General features: G+C 39.5%; 2 protein-coding genes across 2 annotated transcripts; both read right to left on the reverse strand.

Moving 5' to 3' along the window:
* Positions 1-1515: 1515 nt before the first annotated feature.
* On the reverse strand, positions 1516-3244 carry LOC140746537 (uncharacterized). The gene is made up of 3 exons (XM_073078691.1): positions 2994-3244; positions 2408-2579; positions 1516-1937 (listed from the first exon to the last, which is right to left on the reverse strand). The coding sequence occupies exons 1-3, from the start codon at positions 3225-3227 to the stop codon at positions 1699-1701; spliced, it is 645 nt and encodes a 214-aa protein (XP_072934792.1). The 5' UTR covers positions 3228-3244; the 3' UTR covers positions 1516-1698.
* Positions 3245-3782: 538 nt separating this feature from the next.
* Positions 3783-8577, reverse strand: LOC140745985 (uncharacterized). The gene is made up of 4 exons (XM_073077958.1): positions 8271-8577; positions 6933-7095; positions 5392-5519; positions 3783-4011 (listed from the first exon to the last, which is right to left on the reverse strand). Exons 1-4 carry the CDS (start codon positions 8526-8528, stop codon positions 3817-3819), a joined length of 744 nt encoding a protein of 247 aa, XP_072934059.1. The 5' UTR covers positions 8529-8577; the 3' UTR covers positions 3783-3816.
* Between the last annotated feature and the right edge of the window lie 13581 nt (positions 8578-22158).

Raw genomic sequence — 22158 nt, forward strand, 5'->3', positions numbered from 1 at the left:
ATGTTTCCGCGTAAATGTGACCGTTGCTTTCGTTACCGACTTTATACTTACAGGTGTCGTATGAAAAGACATGTGTATTAAACCTTTTTTGAATTTCCTATCCGTAAACTGCTGGTCATAATTCCGTTGATAGTTTCAAGGTAGTAGACCCCTTTGTGTTTCTTCTACGGAGGCACCACCGACACACATATGTCAATCAAAGAAACAGTGTTAAGCGCTAATGTATTCCAGTTTGAGGGATGTGGTAAGGGATACATACTTATCTGAGAGATTCCAACTCAATTCTCAGGGGTAACATCGCATCTATGGCCATCCTCAGGTAGAAAGCTAAAATTATCCGAGTGTAATTGCAGACGTCCATTGGCGGCAGTACTTACCATCTCATGTACTGCATAGTCATTTGCTAATTCTACATTATAAAAATGTCCAAAAAAATTTCCAGTCGTCTAATCATTTGGTGTCTTTTTGTTGTCAGGTTGTGTTTTAAGAGCACGCTTGAGGTTTTATAACTTAAATAACTTCTAATAAAACTCAACCTAATGCTCCATTGGCATCAGATGGACCCCTTTTTTCCATTATTCTTCCATATCATTTTATTCACATGCAGTTTTATAACTAAAATCCTTCTGTGGCAACCTCTGCCTTGTGGCAGGAAGTATCGATTCTTATGTTTCCGGTATCAAACATTTCGACCGGAACTTTTATATTTTACAAACATATTGCCTAGTTAGACCATATTCTAATTTTGATGATTCATTTTTTTGTTTCAATTTTTTAACTCTACTTACTGAGAATAATTTTATTATGATAGTTGAAAATTCGAAAATTTGACATTACCTACAGTTTAAGGCGTGAACGAGTGATTGATTTGTAAGTGTATTCATTTCTTTACACGAATACATAGCCACTGTATTCAATGATAACCCACACGTACCTATATACCTACAACCATATAACTAACCACATAATTTTATAATAAGTCAAATTATTTTTGATATTTATAATACAATTATTCATTTATCCTAATTTGTTTCCTCTGGAGAATTCTTCTTTCAGATAGATTTAATTAAGTTATACAGGGAAAATAAACAGAAACAAATAAATAATATTTTTCATTTAAATAATTTATTTTATATTCTTATTCATTTTATTTATTTAAATAATTAAATTTAATTTAATAATATTTTATTAATGTAAATAATTAAATTGAGATTTAAGATTTAAGCATCCATAACATGACATCACTATTACTAATTGACTTGTACCCAACTGTGGTGTATAATGTTTTTTGAGCGTATGTATGTTCATATGTGTGTATGTGTGTACGTAGGTATATCTCATTCTAGCCCAAACGGCCTAATGAATTTCGACATATGAGGTGTCGTTGGATTCGTCTAATTTGTGGGTCGGTTTTTTTATACAAATTTTCTAGCTTGACTTTTTTTTTCTATCTGGAAAATCGTACTGTTTGATTATTGCAAGACTCAAAACAAAAGGGAAAATAAAAGCGTATAAGAATAAATAAAATATTATTTATTTTATTTCATCTTTACTCATCATTAAATCCTTCAATCACGTTGGCTACTAACTATTACAGACTTTAATGACAAATAATTTTCAACGTATAAAAATAAACCATATTTTTTGTATCATCTATTTAATCAGGCTAACCAGTGGTACATCACTACTGAATCGACGTTATTTCACAAAGAATTGCTCTTCCTTATTTTTTTCTTGAGTACAAGCCGGGAACCCATCTCCCATGTCCAGCTCTGTGACGGCTGCAGCTATTTCTGATCTGTAAGGTGTGTGGTTAGACCTCGCAGACAATGAGATCACGCCGACGTGACAGTCCATCATGACCAGGTACTTCCCATGGCGAACCAGCTTCAGTTGAAACATCAGAAGTGGAACACCATTTCGCATCGGAGATATATCTGAAAATGTGGACTTATGCTATTATTTTTCAATTAGAGGTGGTGTAAAATTTGGAGTTTCTTACAGAAGTTCAAAAGCAACAGTGACCATACTTCTGCTAAGTCAATCCAATCCATGATTGGTTTTGTTGTCTTCCTTTAGGGTGACCATCATCTTAAACAAGATTACACAAGACATTAGGTAGAGGCAGTAAGCAAGTAAATACATGTTTTCTTTTATTATATACAAGGTGGGGCCATCCTCTAAATATTATGCTATCATATATGGATTATGTACGGATATTTTTAATAATAAATATAATTCTAAATGGTAAAACTCTTTATGACTTGACTTGAGTCTTGAGACTGGAGACTTGGTGCAACTTTTGATACACTTTCGCAATCCATGTGTAATCGATTGTTGGTAAAATTATCCCGTTGGATTTCTTGCCAAGTTCTGTTACTACCTAAAACTTTTTTAAACAACTAACCGCCCAGGCGCACAACATTGGGAACGGCGAGGAAACCACCAGCCGCGCCCTGAGCAGGGAAGAGGAGCATCTCATGCCGTGCTGCGCCCGTCGTCACGTGCAACGCAGCTGACTCCCAGTACGGCTGCTGCTCCAAGTAGTCGTACATATCCGTCCAGATGCGGTGTATTATCTAGAAGTAGAGATCTTAGAAGAGGTGTGATAGAACTTGTGATTTGACTTTAAAATTGCTGTTTTAAACTACAAGAATACTTTTGCTGTCTTCTGTCGTTGATTGTGGTAAGGAAGAGTAATTTTAATTATGACATAAACCTTGTATTAAATAGAGTATTACTGTATTCTGCTTTGCAAGTGGTAAACACACTTATACAAGGCCTTGTGAAATTAATCCTCAGAAGGTCGTTCTAGTGTGGTCTGGCCAGCAGGGCACAACCTTTTTTTACGTCGATTAAAGATGACCACTACAGACTCGTTTGCTCCTTCCATTTAAAAAGATAAAATTACTTAATTATTTTCTAATTTGACTAAGTACTTGCTAATGTTTGTTGTTTTAATTATACTAAACATCTGATAAAAATGAACTCACCGCTGGTGTCGCATTTTTGAACACAATATCCAAACATCTAGTATCAATTTTCATGTTCCACGTGTAATAAATCCTCCAAGGCTTTCCTATAACTAGATCTGTTTCGAAATACGGATCCTTTGCCAGCTTCTTGCACATCTCCATATTCCTCTGTATGCCTTCCTGTTTCAATTCTAAAAATCCTTGAGCTACTAGTAGATTTGTTAAGAAAACAGCGTATGCTATGATCTCCATTGTTGAACTAATGCTGTGATGATTGTCACTTGTATTTAAAGGGACAGTGTGTGAAGTTTACGTTTGTGGCTTGTTTCCCAGGCGTTGCAATCACAATATTGATGTCATACGAGATGCATACAGCGAGATTGTAAAGGTGTAAGCAAATTTTCAGACGATTTTCAAAGAATTAGACAACGATTTTGAACGACTTGATCATCGATAAATTAGCTAATATTTGGTTGGTTTAAGGTGTACGTTAAATCGGGTAAATATATCGAATTAACCTTATACATTAGAGAAAAATGAAAATGTATTTAAAAACTACACCTTTGATAATCAAATTTGGAAGAAAACTTTCATCATTGTGGTGTTAATTATAATAAATTATCATAAACATGTATCCTAATTAATTAATAAGTATTTTATTTTTCGCAGATAATATACTTTTAGTGTTTCATATTTTGGAAACATCATCATAATTAAAATTCAAAACCCTTAGATACTTGTAAATACATTTTGCTTTATTTATAGCAGAGATCTAAAAGGATTGGAGTTTGCAACCAAAATCCAAGATATGACAAAACAAGTTTATTATTTTATCTTTAATTCAATCATCATCATCACCATAATTGTAACCATCAACATAATTCCCTTGGAATCCGTGTTCATCAATATCCAGTTCCTCATCATCCTCAGCATCATCACGGTCGAAGGGAGTCAGTGGGGGTGGACGCTCTGTCGTCACCAAGTACGAGTAACCGTATTCACTGTTGAAACCAATCTTTTCTGCTGCTAATTTCAGCTGAAACCAAAATATATCTTTAACGTACCTGATTTTATCACCGTCTTCTACCCTTAACTACTTTTTAGGGTTCCGTACCCCAAGGGTAAAAACGGAACCCTATTACTAAGACTTCGCTGTCTGTCCGTCTGTCCGTCTGTCACAGGGCTATATCTCCGGAACCGTAATAGATAGACACAAAAAATTTTTACAGAGGATGCATAACGGTGGCAACTAAAACAACAAATACTAAAAATAAAATAAAGTTGAATATTAAAAGTGGTCTCCATACAACAAACCGGTATTTATCGGCATTTTTAGATCTAACTCTTAAACCTTACTAGGAAGATGGTTGAAATTTCTACAATTCGTTTAATATTATAACTGGTATTATAATAAATACAAATAAGAACCTATTTTAATACAGTTATTTTAAATTAATTGTACGTTGTTTACGTATTATTACCACAACGCCATCTATTTTTGTGTTATATAACCAAGTATTTTTGACGTATCATTCATCATCATCCCAACGCCATCTATAGTTGCATCATATAACTAAGTATTGTTGAAAATAATAAAATGAATAATAATCAGTCAAAAAAAATGAATGGTGGTACGGAAGCCTACATGTGCGAGTTCGACTCGTACTTGGCGAATTGCATGAAGCAGTTCTGCATACCGTTGGAAAGGTTTATTTACATATGCGACCATCGTAGTAGGTATAGTCCGCGCCAAACTGCCAGTCCGCTCTGAAGTTGTTGCGAGCAGGTGTAATCATACAATTTGCTATGGCGACGCGATTCATTTCTACATTCAGAGCGGACTAGCAGTTTTACGCGGACCATACTCAAGAATAGCAAAGCATCTGTAATCAGCTTTAGGCAGACCCACTGTTCTATATGAAGCTGGTGTCAAATGTCCACGGATGACAGTGACCATTTAGCGTCAGAAACATAGAAACATTAAGTCAGTTTATTAATTTCTAGGTCTGAAGTTATTGTCCCTGTAGTTCCGGGACCAGAATAGGGCTACGGTATCCCCTGCCTGTCGTAAGTGGCGACTAAAAGGGGCTCCCGGGGTTGCGGGTGGCGAGACTGGGAGCTCGAACCGCCCGGCCAGCGATCCCGGGAAGGACGGCGGTATGTGTGGTCGCATACCGTCGTATACATCAGATGGAGTGGCGAGCACCACGCTCGCCTGGGCGGAGCCCGACGGGGCAACGCGCTAAGAGGACTCCGATTGCATTCCTTTGGAGATCCCGGAGTCCTCTACGCAGCGCTGAGGACGGCCACAGGGGGGGTTTTAGCGCTGTAAGAATCCCACATAACCCCGTGTCGCTCCCACGGCATAGGGTTCCCCCTCGTAAACAAAGAAAATAAGGTCTGAAGTTATACTTACGTCCTCCGGCTTAGGCATATTCTGTACAGGAGCCAACGCATAACAGATACGATATTTGCAGTTCATTATCCCTAAGTATCCCGGTTCCACGTATTTTACACCAAATATTAACAAAGGAGTAGATCCCACTGAAACAAATTATGATAGTTAAAGAATGAATGACAGCAGTGATAGCCTAGTGGTTAAGAAACTCGCCCTCTCGATCGAGGGGTCCGAGGTTCAAATCTCACGCACACACCTCTGATTTTTCAAAGTTATGTGCGTATTAGAAATTAATTATCACTTGCTAAGCGGTGAACATCGTGAGGAAACCTGCATACCTGAGATTTATAAAAAAAAAGTCGAAGGTATGTGCAGTCTACTAATACGCACTTGGCCGGCGCGGTGGACTATGGCCTGATTCTTCTCACTCTGAGAGGAGACCCGTACCCAGCAGTGGGACAGTAATGGGTTGATGATGATGATGAAAGAATGAAAGCATTTAGGAGCTAACATACGAGGGATAGTAAGTCATACTTGAGGTACAGCCCACGCTGACGACTGCTACCGTTGGATACCGACTGCCGCTATAAGTCTCTAAACGACAGGCAGCAACAGTTAACGGCATACAGTGGTGGGCGTTGGCGATGACTTGCGACAGTCTGCGATTGTCTTTAGTCGCAAAACGGCTATCGTGTTTTGTCATCGGTCATCATCACCGTCATGTCATCGTTCACAACTGCGGGCGACTGTATCCGACTGTCGCCGCTCATTATTAGCTACTGCTGGCTGCCGCTAAGCGTCCCTGATAGTCGTCAGCGCGGGCTGTTGCCTATATATTTGAGCCTTATTCACGTATTTCTGTTTAAAACCACAATTGTAGCGATGCTGTGTTCTGGTTTCAAGGATTTTGCGGCGAATATATTCTTTTTACGTATTTGTGCCCACTTCCCGCAACTCTACAAGAAATACCTTCTGAATCACGGTATCAAGCATACATACAAGTTCTGAACTAGAGCTGTCGGACCACAGACGCTCCGCGGGAATCGCCTCCGCCACCTCCAATCCCGGAGGAAGATCTATCATTGCCCAATATTATTTTTGCTCAACATATTTTCTTCTCATTTTCATATGTATTTGTGAACTGTACTAAATATTGACCTTTGCCCCCATTTTCATTCTAAGAAATTACCAGCAGACAAATATATAAAACTAGCTGACCCGGCAAACTTTGTACCGCCTCAAAATCTATTTATCAAATATATTTCATATAAAATATAGCCTATGTTATTCGTGGATAATGTAGCTTTCGAATGGTGAAAGAATTTTTAAAATCGCTCCAGTAGTTTTTGAGCCTATTCATTACAATCAAACAAACAAACAAAGTTGTCCTTTTTTAACCGACTTCAAAAAGGAGGTGGTTATCAAATTCAGCCGGTATCTTTTTTTTTTTTATATATATATATGTACACGAATTACTCCGCCGTTAGTGGACCGATTTTAATAATTCTTTTTTATAACATTATTATAGATAAATTAATAGTAGATATTAGTAGTTTTACCTTCAAAAGCTAACGAAGGTATGAGTCTAAACTTGCCCGGTGTTTCAGTGCGTATATACAGAGCACTGAAGTCAATAGAAGTCTCCATGAAAAGTTCCGCTTCAGTCCAGTTCACTGGGGGCTCTATCTCTTTATCTAGTTCTACTCTGAAGCGATCTGTCAACTGAAATATGTTCTTAAGTCAACTGTATGTTTTTTTTTACAATATAGAAGTAGCAGACGAGCATGCAGTCCACCTGATGTTAAGTGGCTACTGCCACCCATGGACATCTGTAATTAACCCTAGATAGGATAAGATATTTCTACCTGAGGCCGAAGGTGCGCCTCTATCCCTGGTACTATCCTGGACTAAGCTGGAACACCTCGGAAAAGTATGCCTCCCTTACCATACGGTAGCTTACATAACTATATACAAAGAACACCTATGTCCGCCTTGTAACAGAAGTGTTAAGGGCTGCTGTGGAGCGTATGGTAAAGGAGATACACTTATTCCAACCGTTCCTTAGTCCGCAGAAATAGGAATCTGTATTAACCTAGGGTTGATTACCGATATCCATGGGCGGCATATACATAACCGCTTTTAATTATATGTATTTTGTACACGCGTACTCAGGTTCATGGGTACCTTTTAACTTGAAAAAGTACTGTTCCCGAGGGATATATAAAAACTTCTGACCTCGATCGAATCCACGGGTAAAAGCTAGTAATTTGACGACCCGCATGGCGGAGAGATGATCATACCGGTCGAACGTGCAGAGGGTCCCGGGTTCGATCCCCGGTCAGACAGATTTCTAAACGATGAATTTAGATATCTGTTTCTGGGTCTAGGTGCTTGTCCTTGTAGTTCCGGGACTAGAATAGGGCTACGGTATCTCTTGCCTGTCATAAGAGGCGGCTAAAAGTGGGCTTCCGGGGTTGCGGGCGGCAAGAGTGGGAGCTCGAACCGTCCAGTATGCTACCCCGGGAAGGACGACGGTATGTGTGGTCGCATACCGTCGTAATGACCAGATATTGTGAGAGGAGCGAACGTTCCCCCAGGGTAGAGCCCAATCCGTTCTGTCAGAGATCCCGGAGTTCTCCAACAAGCGCTGAGGACGGTCACCGGTGTTTTAGTGCGGTAAAAATTCCACATAACCCGGCGTCGCTCTCACTTCGTCGGGTACCTTTTGAAGGTTTCCCCCTCGAAAACAGAAAAAAAGGTCTAGGTGCTTGTGTATTTGTCTCTGTGTTTGTCCATAGCACCCACGACTCAGGGAATCCTATTGTGGAGCTGTGAGTATAGAAAACTTTTTATTTAATAATTTAAACATTTATTTTACATAGTATTACTATACATACCAAACGGGAAGGTATGCTGAATTTCAGATGATAACTATTGTCCTCCTCGTAGTTCCAAAAGTAGAAGATCTTCCAATCTACATCAATTAGTTTGGTTCTATCGAAAGTTGTGTTCGCTAGAAAATCCTCACAGGAAGTCCAGTTGTCCATATTCAAATTCAATGTACCCATATTATTAGTATTCTCCCCATACACTTCTACATATATTTTGATTGATATAAAACAGACTAAAATTCGTAAAATTGCATTTTTCCACATTTTTTATTATATTTGCGAGATTAATTGAACTTATAACCGACGCTATAGATACCAGATTGATGATTAAATAATGATTTTTCGTGTTGAAGTATTGTTTGGTCATACCTCCGTTTGTTATGTGGTTGGCTAAATAAACATCTCATCTTACATAACAAAGGTTATTTGTTTTTTCGTCACACATTTTTATTTGACAACTTCCGACCGGCGTATTTAATACATAAAGTTGACCGTTATTCATTTGAATCTGTAGGACTACCATGAGTTTACAAAAGTATTACTCGCTAGCGACTGCGTAAAATAAATGTATGAAAAATTGTACAGCGCCTCTGGTGGTTACTCGTAGAACTAAAAGCCTAGTTTGGTTAGAAGACTTCACATACCTTTGAAAACATAATTAGTTAAGTTTTCTTAACGAAAATTCAGTTAATGTTTCTTACGAGATTTTCCTTCGACGGTAACCGATAATAACTATGTATCTACTCTTTGTTTGTTATTGATTTATTCTCGGGCTATTTAAAGAAATTGTTCAGTCTTAACGAATTCTGAGCATAAAAAAGCAGTGATAGCTTAGTGGTTCAGAAACTTGGCCTCTCAATCGAGATGTCCGAGGTTCGAATCCCGGCCAGACAGATATTTGCATGAATTAAGATATCTGTTCTGGGTCTGGGTGTTTCTTCGTCTTCGTTTGTGTGTGTTCACGCAAGAGAATCCTTTTTTTTTGTTGACGAGGGGGAAACCTTCAAAAGGTAGGTGTGGGATTTTTACCGCACTAAAACCCTCCGGTGGCCGTCCTCAGCGTTTAGTGGAGAACTCCGGGATCTCCAAAGGAACACAACCGGAGTCCTCCTAACGCGATGCCCTTCTATCGGGCCCTGCTCTGGGGGGAGCAATTTACTCTCCTCTCATATTCCCTGGTGATTACAGCGATATGCGACCACACAAACCGCTGTCCTTCCCGGGGTCGCTTGCTGGACGGTTTGAGCTCCCACTCTTGCCGCCCCCAACCCCGGAAGCCCCTTTTAGTCTGGTCGTCGCCTCTTACGACGGGCGGAGGATACCGTAGCCCTATTCTGGTCCCGGTACTACAGGGACAAACGCAAGAGAATCCTAGTGTGGGGATATAAGTATAGAAAGCGTTTTTATACTACTTACATTCTCAGATCTGTACCCTTACCATGAGTTTTTACGTTTTGACAAATACGACTGTTTTGGTATTGGTTTACGTATTTGCCCATACAAATTCCAATCAGCGCCCCTAGCGGATTATATCAGAACTATAGTGACAGTAACGTAACATTAAATGTCTAACTTGACAAAATGGCGCTTTATGTTTTGTCTCTCTTTTTGCGAACATGTGAGGTAGACAAATAGACTTGAGCACTTACTTATTGTGACGTTTACTTAGTCTACTAAACAAACGGAACAGAATAATGGATTGAGTAAACGTAACGTAAAATTGTGCGATATTTTGAAAACTCATGGTAAGGGTACTGGTTCCTTCGCAGTTGTAGCTCATTTGTTCCGTAGGCGGGTCGCCACCGATGCGTATCTCTGAAATAGGTGGAATTGGTGGGCGGTATATTATTATAGTGTGTAGCAGTGACAGAGCGTCTGTACGTAATCACCGATACGCCCAACACGGACTAAAAATAAAAAATACACAACGAATTACGGACGGACTATCGGGCTCAGTATCAGGGGTAGGTAATTCTGAATTAATCTTTTGTATTTTTTTAATCCTGTGTTGTTGTGTTTAAGAATGAATGGATTTTATGTCTGATTTGCTCCCAGCAAAGATTACCGTGTAATTTTGAAGACGAGCTCTTTTCACTTTGAATTTGACTATGTTCTTCTGTACTGTACTTTCAAAATATTAGAGTAGCAGACGAGTTTGCAGTCCACCTGATGGTTGGTAAATGGTCACTGCTGCCCAAGACTCTCTGTGAACAACTCCCTATAGAATAGCTTTTATGTGACACCGAAGGTCTTTGATGGACTAAGATGGTCTTCTTAAATGTAAGTCGAACGCAGGACTGCTTCACTCTAGAGGTTCGTGTGGAGGTGGTACATCTTCTGGAATCATACCGGCCCTACTATATTCAACTCCACAAATTGAGATTCTATCAATTGCCGACCATATGTTGGTACAACCATTTTTTTAATTTTTATTTATGTAGGAATTTAGTTCATGTATGTAGCTTATCAAACCTTCAACTAAGAAGTACTGCACGAAGGTGGTAGAACGCTTTGGGGTCGACTCCGGCGGCACCACCGCCACACCTATTTCTGCCTAATAACAGCAAAGTTAGGCGCTTCTACGTTCCGTCTTGAAGGGTGTGGTAAGGGAGACAGACTTTTCCGAGGCGTTCCAGCTTAGTTCTCAGGGGTAGCGGCGCATCTGTGGCCGACCTCAGGTAGGAATATCTAATCCTATCTGAAGTTGATTACAGATGTCCGTGGGCGGCAGAAATCACTTACCATCAGGTGGACTGCATGCTCGTCTGCTATTCCTATATTATAAAAAAAAAAACTTAATACTGCTTATAAAGCAAAAATAGAAGTGGCATGGTATCTGTTAAGAAGTAATATTAAACAGCAACTGGAAGGCGGAACTTGAAGCAGGGGGCGGATTCTTGAGATTTATTAGCGAGTTGCTGGGAACGGGTTTGTTTCTTTCTTTTACGACACGACCGTAAGATGTTATCGAAATCATTCACCTCAGACGCAACCTTTGTTTGTAGGTACCTAACTACAGATACATGTGTTCGTTTACGTTTTTTTTATGTTCTTTTTGAAGAAATTTGAGCGTGCTTCCGCTTTTGGCTCTACCAGTGTGCTCTCCCATGGGTACCTACAGATTTAATTTGTTTTTCCTTGGATCTCAAATATATCCTATCTATATTTGTAACCTTCATGAGTGTCTATTTATTATTTTGTTAATGAAAATTAACATTTTTAACAAAGACTTTGAAACTCGCCATCTAAAAAGAGGATTACGGTTTTACCCTTGACATTTCAAGATGATGAGTTTTATTAATTTACTCACTTGCTTAACGGTGAAAGAAGGTATCGTGAGAAAAATCTGCACTCATGAGAGTACTTAAAATATCTTAAAAGTGTACAAAGTCTACTAATCCACACTTAGCGCGGTGGATTATTGCCTAATCCCTCTCTCTCTCCTTCTGAAAAGAGACCTGTACCCTTACCAGGAGCTTTTACGTTTCGACAAATATGACTGTTTTGGTATTTGTTTACGTATGGGCCAATAGTCAATACGATTTCCTAGTTCTGACACAATCCGCTAGGGGCGCTGATTGGAATTTGTATGGGCAAATACGTAAACAAAACCAAAACAGTCATATTTGCCGAAATGTAAAAACTCCTGGTAAGGGTACTGAGCTCAGCATGAGACAATTGTGTCTTAGCGACGAGAATTTTCTCCTGAGCCCAGCATTGGGACAGTTGTGTTAACGATAAATATTTTCTAAATATCCCATGGCATAGGTGGTCTTTGTAACTGTACTTTTAAGAACCTCTACGCGCGTAGATTTTCTGTGCTGGCTATAATTCTTTCACCGTTAAGCAAGTAAGTTAATTAATAAAACTCATCCTTGAAATGTCAAGGGTAATCATAATCCTCTTTTTAGATGGCGAGTTTCAAAGTCTTTGTTAAAAATGACAATATTCATTAATTGTACTGTACAAAGACCGCTTATCAGCATATTTATTATTTACAACTACAAATATACACAACATTTGCAAAAACGCACATCCCAATTCACGTTCAATTTGCAATGTGATTGACTTATAATTTGGAACTCTTTGAATACGAAAATCGATTAATCTGTGAACAGCCCACCCTCGTTCAGGTGAATGTGAACAACGGCTGTCACTCGCAGGCTAAGGGATGGGATATTGTTCTGGAATAATGCATTCTAGCTTTTTGGCTAAATAAAATGTTTAAATAGATAGATAGATAGATAGAATACTCTTTATTGCACACTTACAGTTGAATTTAAATAATAGCAAAATACATACACAGGTCAAACAGTATGCAATAGGCGGTCTTATCGCTAAGTAGCGATTTCTTCCAGACAACCTATGCATGAAAAAGAAAAGAGAGACAAGCGGAGGAAGAAGGTTAGTGTGCGCGAAGTTAGAGAAGGAATAGGTTATGAAGGACAGGATACATGTAGTACATTAGTGTTAAAACAATAATATGTGAAACAATTAAATACAAGCAACAGAAAATGATAAAAAAGCACACATAGAAATTGTGACAAAGTACATATGAAAACGACGAAAACAAGGTGGAAATCATAATTTAGAATAATATTTAAATACTATGTTAGGTAAATAAAATGTATAATACTGAACTGTTTTTTTTACCTGCCTGCGGACTTTACCACATAAGTTGACTAACGAATTTTAACACATGAGGTGTCGTTGGATTCATTTAAATTGAAGTGACATTATAATTATTTTTGAGCAGTTGGGGTTTTTTTAGTAAAAATGTAATAATTACTGGGTAATTTAGTGAGTGTATTCGGTTCATCGGCACTGTCGTGACCCATCTTATATATTTAGATTAATATTTAGTGCACTTTGAGTCTGAAATACCTGTAGCTCTTTTTACAATGTCACAGATTTTTTTGTGTGTATTACATCAGTGTTACTCACTGATTACTAATAAACATTTTTAATCTGTGACAAGGTCTTTAATTAGGTATCTACCCTCATTGAATTAGTTAAGGGTTAAAAGCTAAATGCGCTGGTCGATCGTAGTTTAGTGAAATTTATACACCTTTAAAAAAATTACAGTTATACGCTTTAATTCATTGTTAACAAAGAAAAATTAAAACAATGACATTGGTATTTAAACCCGGACCTCCGGAGTGCAAGACGCGAATCATACAGCTAGGCTACCAACATAACATTTATTTAAACTTAGAAAAAGTAATTTTACTTGTCAACCCTCGTTGAAGAATGCGATTGACGTCATATACCTATAGGTACCTATAAGCCCGCCTTACCCTTTCCCATTAAATGGATCGGAAGGTTGTTTATTGTCTTGATGGCTCACTATTCTCCCCTCAGACGTTTAGATGATGGTTGTCTTTATAATTTTGCATGATATTGTTAAATAAAGCATGTGGTACATTACAATAGTCGGAGATATATTTTTCCGAAGTTTTTTTCGTCCCAGCTTCGTCCTCAGGGGTAGTGGCCTGTAAGCGACCTCAGGTAGGAATAAAAACTTATCTGGAGTTGATTACAGATTTCCGTGGGCGGCAAAAGTACCTACCACCAAGTGGACTACATGCTCGTTTGCTACTCATATATTATATAAAACATAAAGTGCTTTTCTTAGGGTTAACGCCACACTAATTTCTGTCCAATAAAAGCAGTAGTATGTGCAGGTTTGTGCGAAGGATATGTTAAGAGAAAGACAAGTTTAACTGTTTTTCGCTATTACATCTCACAGAAAAAAGTTCAAACATGTCGTTAAACAAACGCTATGTAAAAAAGCGTACTATAAACTAAGTGATTATTAGACTGACAAAACGGTGTGGTCTGAAGTAGTTCCAGCTCCACATGTACCATTAAATTAAGTTTAACATTGTAAAAACATTTTTTTTAGACATGTGTTATGGAGTTTCTTTCGCCACTTCTTCTCCATAACGAAACACCTTATGAAGTGGTGATAGTTGTATTGACATTCAAAAAGTACTCTGTAAAGATATGCTACCTAATACGAGGCATTCCATAATATGTATGATCCTCCTTGACGTGTCCGTCAACGGCGAAACCTGGCTAGACGGCTTGAGAACGGGCATGCGAACGAAAGTGACTGGCGAAGCCAAATTTGGTCTTAAACGTCCGGTTGCAGAGCGCACAGTACAACTGGCCAGAAGAATTATAGGTATAAGTGTAGGAAGGTCTAGGCTGATTCTTTTTCGCAAGGCGTTTGTCATCAAGATCTTTAAGTCGACGCTCCTCAAAGCTTTGTTTACAGCGTTGCGCCACTGCTGTCTCTGCCGTGCTAGATCTTCCCAATGGTCACTGCGTAGATTGCAAGCCTTTAGGTGGCGCTTAAGGACATCCCTGTAGCGCAGGAATTGGCCTCCAGATTTGCGTTTTCCTTCCTTGAGTTCCGAATAGAAAACAGCTTTCGGAAGTCTGGAATCGTTCATACGAACAAGGTGTCCGCACCAGCGCAGCTGACGGTTCATCAGCATAGCCTCCATCCCGCTCATCTTGGTTCTCCGCAAAATTTCCGTGTTTGGTATTCGATCCTGCCACTTGACACGCAAAATTGACCTCAAACACCTCATGTGGAATGTGTCCAATTTGTGTATATCTCCCTTATAGAGACACCAAGTCTCAGTGGCATACAGCAAAATAGGCAGAACAATTGCTTTATACACGGCGATTTTTGTATGTAACCGAAGATCATGAGCTTCCCAGACTCTCCTGCTAAGCATACCAAAAGACGCTGATGCCTTCGCTATTCTGGAAGATATTTCAGACTCAAGGCGATTATCACTCCTTATTACAGACCCAAGATACCTAAATGACGACACCTCCTTGAGTATCGTTTCGCCTAGAGTTAACGGCACTGGGTCTGACGTCGTTCCTCGCGGAGGTTGCTTCAACACTTGAGTTTTCGATGCACTAATGGCTAGGCCAAATCTACGGCACGACTCATCCAAGCTATTCAAGAATGCCTGCAAGCTGCTGATGTCACTGGCCACCAGACAAACGTCATCGGCGTAAAGAGCATCCACAACAGACAGCTCTTTAACCAGGCGCTTGGCTCTAAATCGCGAAATATCGAACACACTCTTATCGGTTCTGACGTTCAGACATATTTGACCATTACAGGTTTCGAAGGCATCCCTTAGTACGAAAGCAAAATAAATAGCAAAAAGCGTTGGTGCTATCACACATCCTTGTTTAACGCCACTAGTAACAGGGAAATGATCTGTTAAGTCATGTTCATGTTGCACTCTTGCCATCATGCCGTCGTGAAATTGGCGCACGAGCGTAACAAATTTCTCCGGACAGCCAGCCTTTGAGAGAACCATCCAAAGAGCATTTCTCGGCACACGGTCAAATGCCTTTTCTAGGTCAACAAAGCACATATTCAGCGGGCGATATTGCTCAAGGCACTTTTCTTGCATTTGTTTGACGAAGAATATAGCATCAACCGTACCTCTGTTCGGCCGAAACCCACATTGGCTTTCCGGTAGTATGCGTTCGGCTAGCCGTCCCAATCTACGATTTAGGATGTGAGTAAGAATTTTACCAGCTGCATTCAACAGGACGATGCCTCTGTACGCTTCGCAGTCCGATATACTCCCCTTGCCCTTGAAGATTTTGCAGATAGTGGCGTCTTTCCAGTCTTGAGGTATAACTCCAGATTCCCAGATATGCAAAATAAACTGAAAAAGACTTGTATGCACTTTAGGGCCGCCGTATTTGTATATTTCCCCTGGCAAATTATCTGATCCCGCAGTCTTTCCATTCTTGAGCTGGTTTACGGCATGAAGAAATTCATCAAAAGACAGAGGATCATCAAGCTCATAAGATATTGGTAAAGTTTGGAGGGAATTAACATAAGCGAGATCCACATTGTGACTAGCTGGGTTCAAAACATCACAAAAATGTTCAGCCCACCTACTTAGTATCTCGCCATGTTCAGTAAGACGTTTAGTTTTATCGCGGGAGTATATGGGGGATGTTAATTTGTACCTTGGTCCAAAGATAGTGCGAAGGCTTTCAAAAAACAGTCCGATTCGTTTTGTGTCAGCAAGATGTTGTAGTTCCTGAGCCTTTTCCAACCACCAGCGGTCTTTGAGTTCTCTCACTCTTGCCTTTAGTTCACGCTGAGTGCTCCTACGATGTGCATCGCTTGTCGAGCTTTGCAGAGTACGTCTATAGTCGTTTACGAGTTTCAGTATCACCGCATCAGAATCGTCAAACCAGTCCTGGTTTTTCTTTCCCGGTTTTCCAATAACGCTTTGAGCAGCATCACGGAGTGATTTTGCCAGCAAACGCCAGTTGTCATCTACGGTACTCGATTGATCGTATGAGATTGGTTCGAAACTCGTGTTAAACTGTTCCTGCAATTTAGCATCATTAGTCAGTTTAGCGTATGCCAGCCTGATTGGTACCTTGTGGCTCGCGCGATGAGGAGGTTTGTAGCAGAGACGTACTTTCGATCTTATTAAGCGATGGTCAGTCCATCCTTCCGCCCCTCGCATTGCTCTTGTAACAAGTACGTCCTTTAAGTCGGCTCTCCGCACAATTACATAGTCGATAAGGTGCCAATGCTTAGAGCGCGGGTGCATCCACGATGTTTTAAATTTATCTGGCATACGAAAGAACGTATTTGTCACACTGAGATTAAATTCTGCACATAGTGATAGGAGAAGACTTCCATTAGTGTTACATTTACCTACACCGTGTCTACCGAGGACTTGCTGCCAAGCCTGGTGGTCAGATCCGACTCTGGCATTAAAGTCACCCATTAATAAGACTTTATCACTCGGTGGGATACCGCGTAAAATTATGCGGAGATCATCGTAGAATTGAAGTTTTTCTTCATCACTGTAGGTCATTGTAGGCGCATAAACACTTATCAGATGTAAGTACTTGTTATCGCTGATGTGAAGGCGCAGCGTCATGAGCCTATCATTAATACCTTTAGGTGTTTCAAGAAGGGACTGTGCAAGTTTTGTTTTAATAGCAAAGCCCACTCCGCTGCTTGCACGAACAGTCGAGGGTTTCCCTATCCAGTAGTAGGTATAACCACCGCCGCCCTCGCAGAGCTCGCCGGATTCCGCTAGATGGGTCTCGTTTAGTGCAGCAATGTCTATGTTGTACCTTGATAATTCTCTAGCTATAAGTGCGGTCTTACGCTCCGGGCATAAGTTGGAGGGATTGTCTAGGAGCGTACGAATGTTCCACGTAGCGAAGTTAAATTGACGCTGTATTTTATGTTTCCTGTAGCAATTTCGACCGCGCTTGATCGGTGCCCAATGACCGCGGTTTGCCATTAGGATGTGGGGGTGAGACGAACTATGTTTAGGCCACCTTTTCTAGGCCCTTCCCCTATGCAGGGGTAAGCAGAGCGATCCTGAATAGGGCTGCTTAGTCGTCAGATGTGCTGCCGAACCCGTTTTCTCGCCTCAGTCGAAACCAGGAGCGACCACTCTCATCTGACCGCCTTATGTGCAGAGTGATAACTAAGAGTCGGGTACACCGTGCTCCGAGCTCCCACTGCCATCACTCCATCGCCATAGGACTTTTACTCAATTATCCGAAAGCCTAGCCGAGGTTCTTCTACGCGAGAGTTGATTATAGTGAGTAAGCAGTTGCGCAGGTGCAAACTCACTCTCTTGTCCCATGCTACCTTTGTCCAATGGGCCAGTTTCCCGGCACGATCGGAGGTAGCAAGGATGCAGTGAATTGGCCGCCAGTCATTTAAAGACCTTGAATGGCGCCCTTAAAGGCACATCACGTCACCTTGCTCCATCGCCGCGGTCACCGTTAGCATTGCCTATCGACTGTGCTCGCCTTCCTTGCCGATGGAGACTTCGTGTACATCTCAGTAGGTCTACTGAATCGAGCTGTGGTGACTTGATTCTCACAGCCCCCTCCACTAGGTTTAGCCCACTGATCGAAGTGGTTACCAGGGTGTGGCCGCTGCGTACACTGCAGCTACGAGGAGCCACTAGTGGAGAGATTATGGACAGCCTCAGTGCATTCGAATTGTTACACACTTGATGTGTCGATCAACAATTATTACTGGGCCATCCACTACACCCCACTATTCCATAATATACTTCAGAGGTAGCAACGTATCAGTAGCCAACCTCACGTAGGGTTTCAATCCTATCTGAGATTGATTACAGATGTGCATGGGCCATAGTAGCCACATACCATCAGGTAGCAAGTTCATTTGTTACTCTTACATTATAAAAAAAATGTAATAGAGCCCCTTTGGATACCAAACCCGTAAATGCACATCAGTATGTGAGTAGGTAGATACTAATAAATATAGCTACATCGAGTCCTAAATTATGTTGTAACTGTAATTAAAATATGCAATAAATCATTGCAATTATATCTTACACACGTCCCTTGGTGCAATTCTGCAAGATGCAAATTTAAATATTTAGTACCTATACACGTTTATTTGCTGACATACATATGAGGCGACCATCTAGTCCTCAGGAGTAGCGACGTATTTGTGATCCGCTTCATATAGTAACCCTATTTTATATAGTTTTCATTTATATAGAGCTGGTTACAGTACCCTTAGTATGAGTTTTTACGCTTTTACAAAAATGACTGTTTTTGTATTTGTTTACGTATTTGCCCATACATTTCCAATCAGCCCCTAGCGGACTGTATCAGAACTGATTGGAAATGTATGGAAAATACGTAAACAAATACAAAAACAATCATTTTTTTAAAAGCGTAAAAACTCGTACTGAGGGTACAAAATGGACATTTGTAGGTAGTTTACATCCTCATTTTCTACTTCAATCGTATAAAAAATATCTTGGATTCGAACCCGGTTCTCTGGCTCGAGATACCAAAACTCCACTGATATCACGTCACGTGAAATAGCCATCTAACCCAAAGTTACTTAGTCGACTACAGATACTCAGTCTACTTGGCAACAAAGTTCCCAGTTTATTATTTCCGAAAATATCTTGCCCTGTACCAGACCACTTTCGCTACTTTTCCTTTCACTAGCCGAATAAGTTAGGAAAACATTTTCGCCTACGTTCGTACCCTCCTATAATCCTGTACCTGCAGAGATATACCGTACTTACCCCGAGCAACCACTATCATCCATACCTACTAGTTATTATCCAACACAAAAGATCCAGTCTCAAAGTAACCTACGTTCAATCTTGAACATTACAATCAAATGTAATAAGTATAGTTTCGGTAGTATGAAAATTGGACTTATGACGTTTTGTTTCTAGTATGTATCTCCCCACCAAGCGCCTCTCGCGCCCTCCTCATGCATTTAAATTGCTTCATTACAGAACTAGACGCCGGAGCGTAGGGTTGCCTGTTGGGAAAAATAGCGCAAACTCAGTTACATTAACGCGAAAGTTTTGGCTAAATAACACGTGATTATGTGCAGATGGTTCTGTAATCTACAATATCGTAGGGTTTGTTTGGTTAAAAATATTAATTAGTCCATTTTATGGAATATTTATTGCAACTTCAGTTATTTATGCTATCTTTCTTACTTTGTTGAAATACTTTACGTACATTCGTACACCTGTAGCACTACCATGACTTTACAAAAGTATTACTCGCTAGCGACTACGTAAAATAAATGTATGAAAAATTGTACAGCGCCTCTGGTGGTTACTCGTAGAACTAAAATCCGTAGTGGCGTAACTCGATACGTAAAAAACCTATCGAAATCAAATCGCTAGCGAATGTCATTATGATCTATTGCCATACAAATTCGGTCCCATGAGTCATTAATTTGACAGACGTTGTCAAGAAATACCGTAACGATAGTAGTTATGTTATTCACTAGCAAAATGACAATAGTTTTCTATTTACTATTTCTATAGTGGCGTTTCTATGCCAACTCATGGTAGTGCTACTGTAACATGAAAGTAAAGTTTTATCGTTATTAACTCAAACGTTTTATTATAATGTGAACTTAAAAAAATACAATATTCATATGACTTTATTATATTTACAAAGCAATGGCGACATTTTCTAGATTTTATAACATTATGAATTTTATATACAGGACTTAAACAAACATAAGTTAAGCTTACATGTTCTTAAAGTACTAGTTGTTGTAAATTGTTATAATTCTAACACAAAAAAATCATACAAATAAAATGGTTTTTTTTACCAAAAAATACGAATAAATCTCGCATCTGTCAACCCTAGCGGCGGGATGAGAGGGCGGCCGCAGTGCTATCTGCACGCCGATCATTAGTCCCCGAGAGTGGCCAGACAAAATTTTGCATGCCACCGACTATATTCCGCTAAGTAACTTGCCTAATGACTCCGCCACTACATCAGCTGATTTTGAGGTCGTTCGTTAATCTAGCTTAAGTCTTGAATGGGCAATTTTGCCCCGGATCAGATTAAAGGCTAAATGTACCGTTGAGTGCTTGAAGATTGCAACTAACTACACGTTTTGAGTTGAATCCATTTCTGCACTGCAAATGTCACTTTTTTATCTATGAAGCTCTTTGTATATTCGTTCAAATATTTTTAAAATAACAGCATTGAGTTTAATTATATTTATTCTTAAAAGCATAACTATATTGTATAAGTATTATATAACCTACCTGAAATACTGGTAAACGATATTTATTTTCAATACTAACAACAAAATTCGTAAATAAATTCGCAAATATAAATCACTAATAGATTTGAAAGTAGTAGCACCCTCTATGGTTCGACTCAGGACGAACCGCACCCACAGCTATTTCTTCCTAACAACAGCAGTGTTAGCGATGCTTTTTTTTTTATAATATAGGAGTAGCAGACGAGCATGCAGTCCACCTGAGTAAGTGGCTACTGCCGCCCATGGACATCTGTAATCAATCCCAGACAGGATTAAATATTCCTGTCTGAGGTCGGCCACAGATGTGCCGCTACCCCTGAGGACTAAGCTGGAACGCCTCGGAAAAGTATGTCTCCCTTACCACACCCTTCAAACCGGAACACAGCAGCGCCTAACACTGCTGTTATTAGGTAGAAATATGCTATGTTCTGGTTTGAAGAGTGGTAAGAGACGCATACTTCTGCGGCCGACCTCGGGTTGCAATCTAATCTTATCTGGGGTACATTACAAAAATGTCCATGGGCGGTAGTAGCCACTTACCATCAGATGGATTTATGCTCATCGAATACTCCAATGTTACAAAATAATAAAACTGCCTTGTAAAAAGATAACGTCTCAAAATTAGATTTCACTTAGTCTCAAAATTAGATTTCACTTAGTCTCAAAATTAGATTTCACTCATATTTGACCACGCTTACGTTATTAGTATATTTTTATTACCTCAATAGCGTAAAAATTAAATTACTTCCGCTACTTTGTTAATAAGCTACGACTTCAATTCAGCTAAGCTTCCTGTAATCTATCTTAAGTTTTAATTGGCGAATTTTACTTCAGATCAAAGGCAAAATTATAGGCTTATGATAGAGCTTAATGATTGCAAGTGCACTGAATCTATAGTAAATACGATGATATCATCGAATACTTACGCTATAGAAATTATTTTAATTAACTTAGTGATAAACCAAGATTCGGATTTGGTATCACAATCATCTTTATTTAATCGATTTGTGGGTTACAATATATAATATACTCATATAGCCAAAAGTGCAACAAAAAATAAATATGCTGATTAAGGTGTTCTAAATCTATTCGACCAACATTCGGCCAAAAGAGGTTTTGGTCAAAGTTTTGGATTCGGCCAAATATCGGTCGAACCCATCGATTTAGCTGGAAATTGCAAACATCAACCTATTAGTTTATTCATATTAAATTATTTACATTTTCGTTAGAAAACCCTCTACAGAATTACTAAGCAACATATATAAATGTACCTAATAA

This window comes from Epargyreus clarus, unplaced genomic scaffold (genome assembly GCF_041222505.1).
Source record: "Epargyreus clarus isolate Ecla_fem2 unplaced genomic scaffold, WU_Ecla_fem_2.2 ptg000012l, whole genome shotgun sequence".
In the NCBI taxonomy this organism is placed as follows: Eukaryota; Metazoa; Arthropoda; class Insecta; order Lepidoptera; family Hesperiidae; genus Epargyreus; species Epargyreus clarus.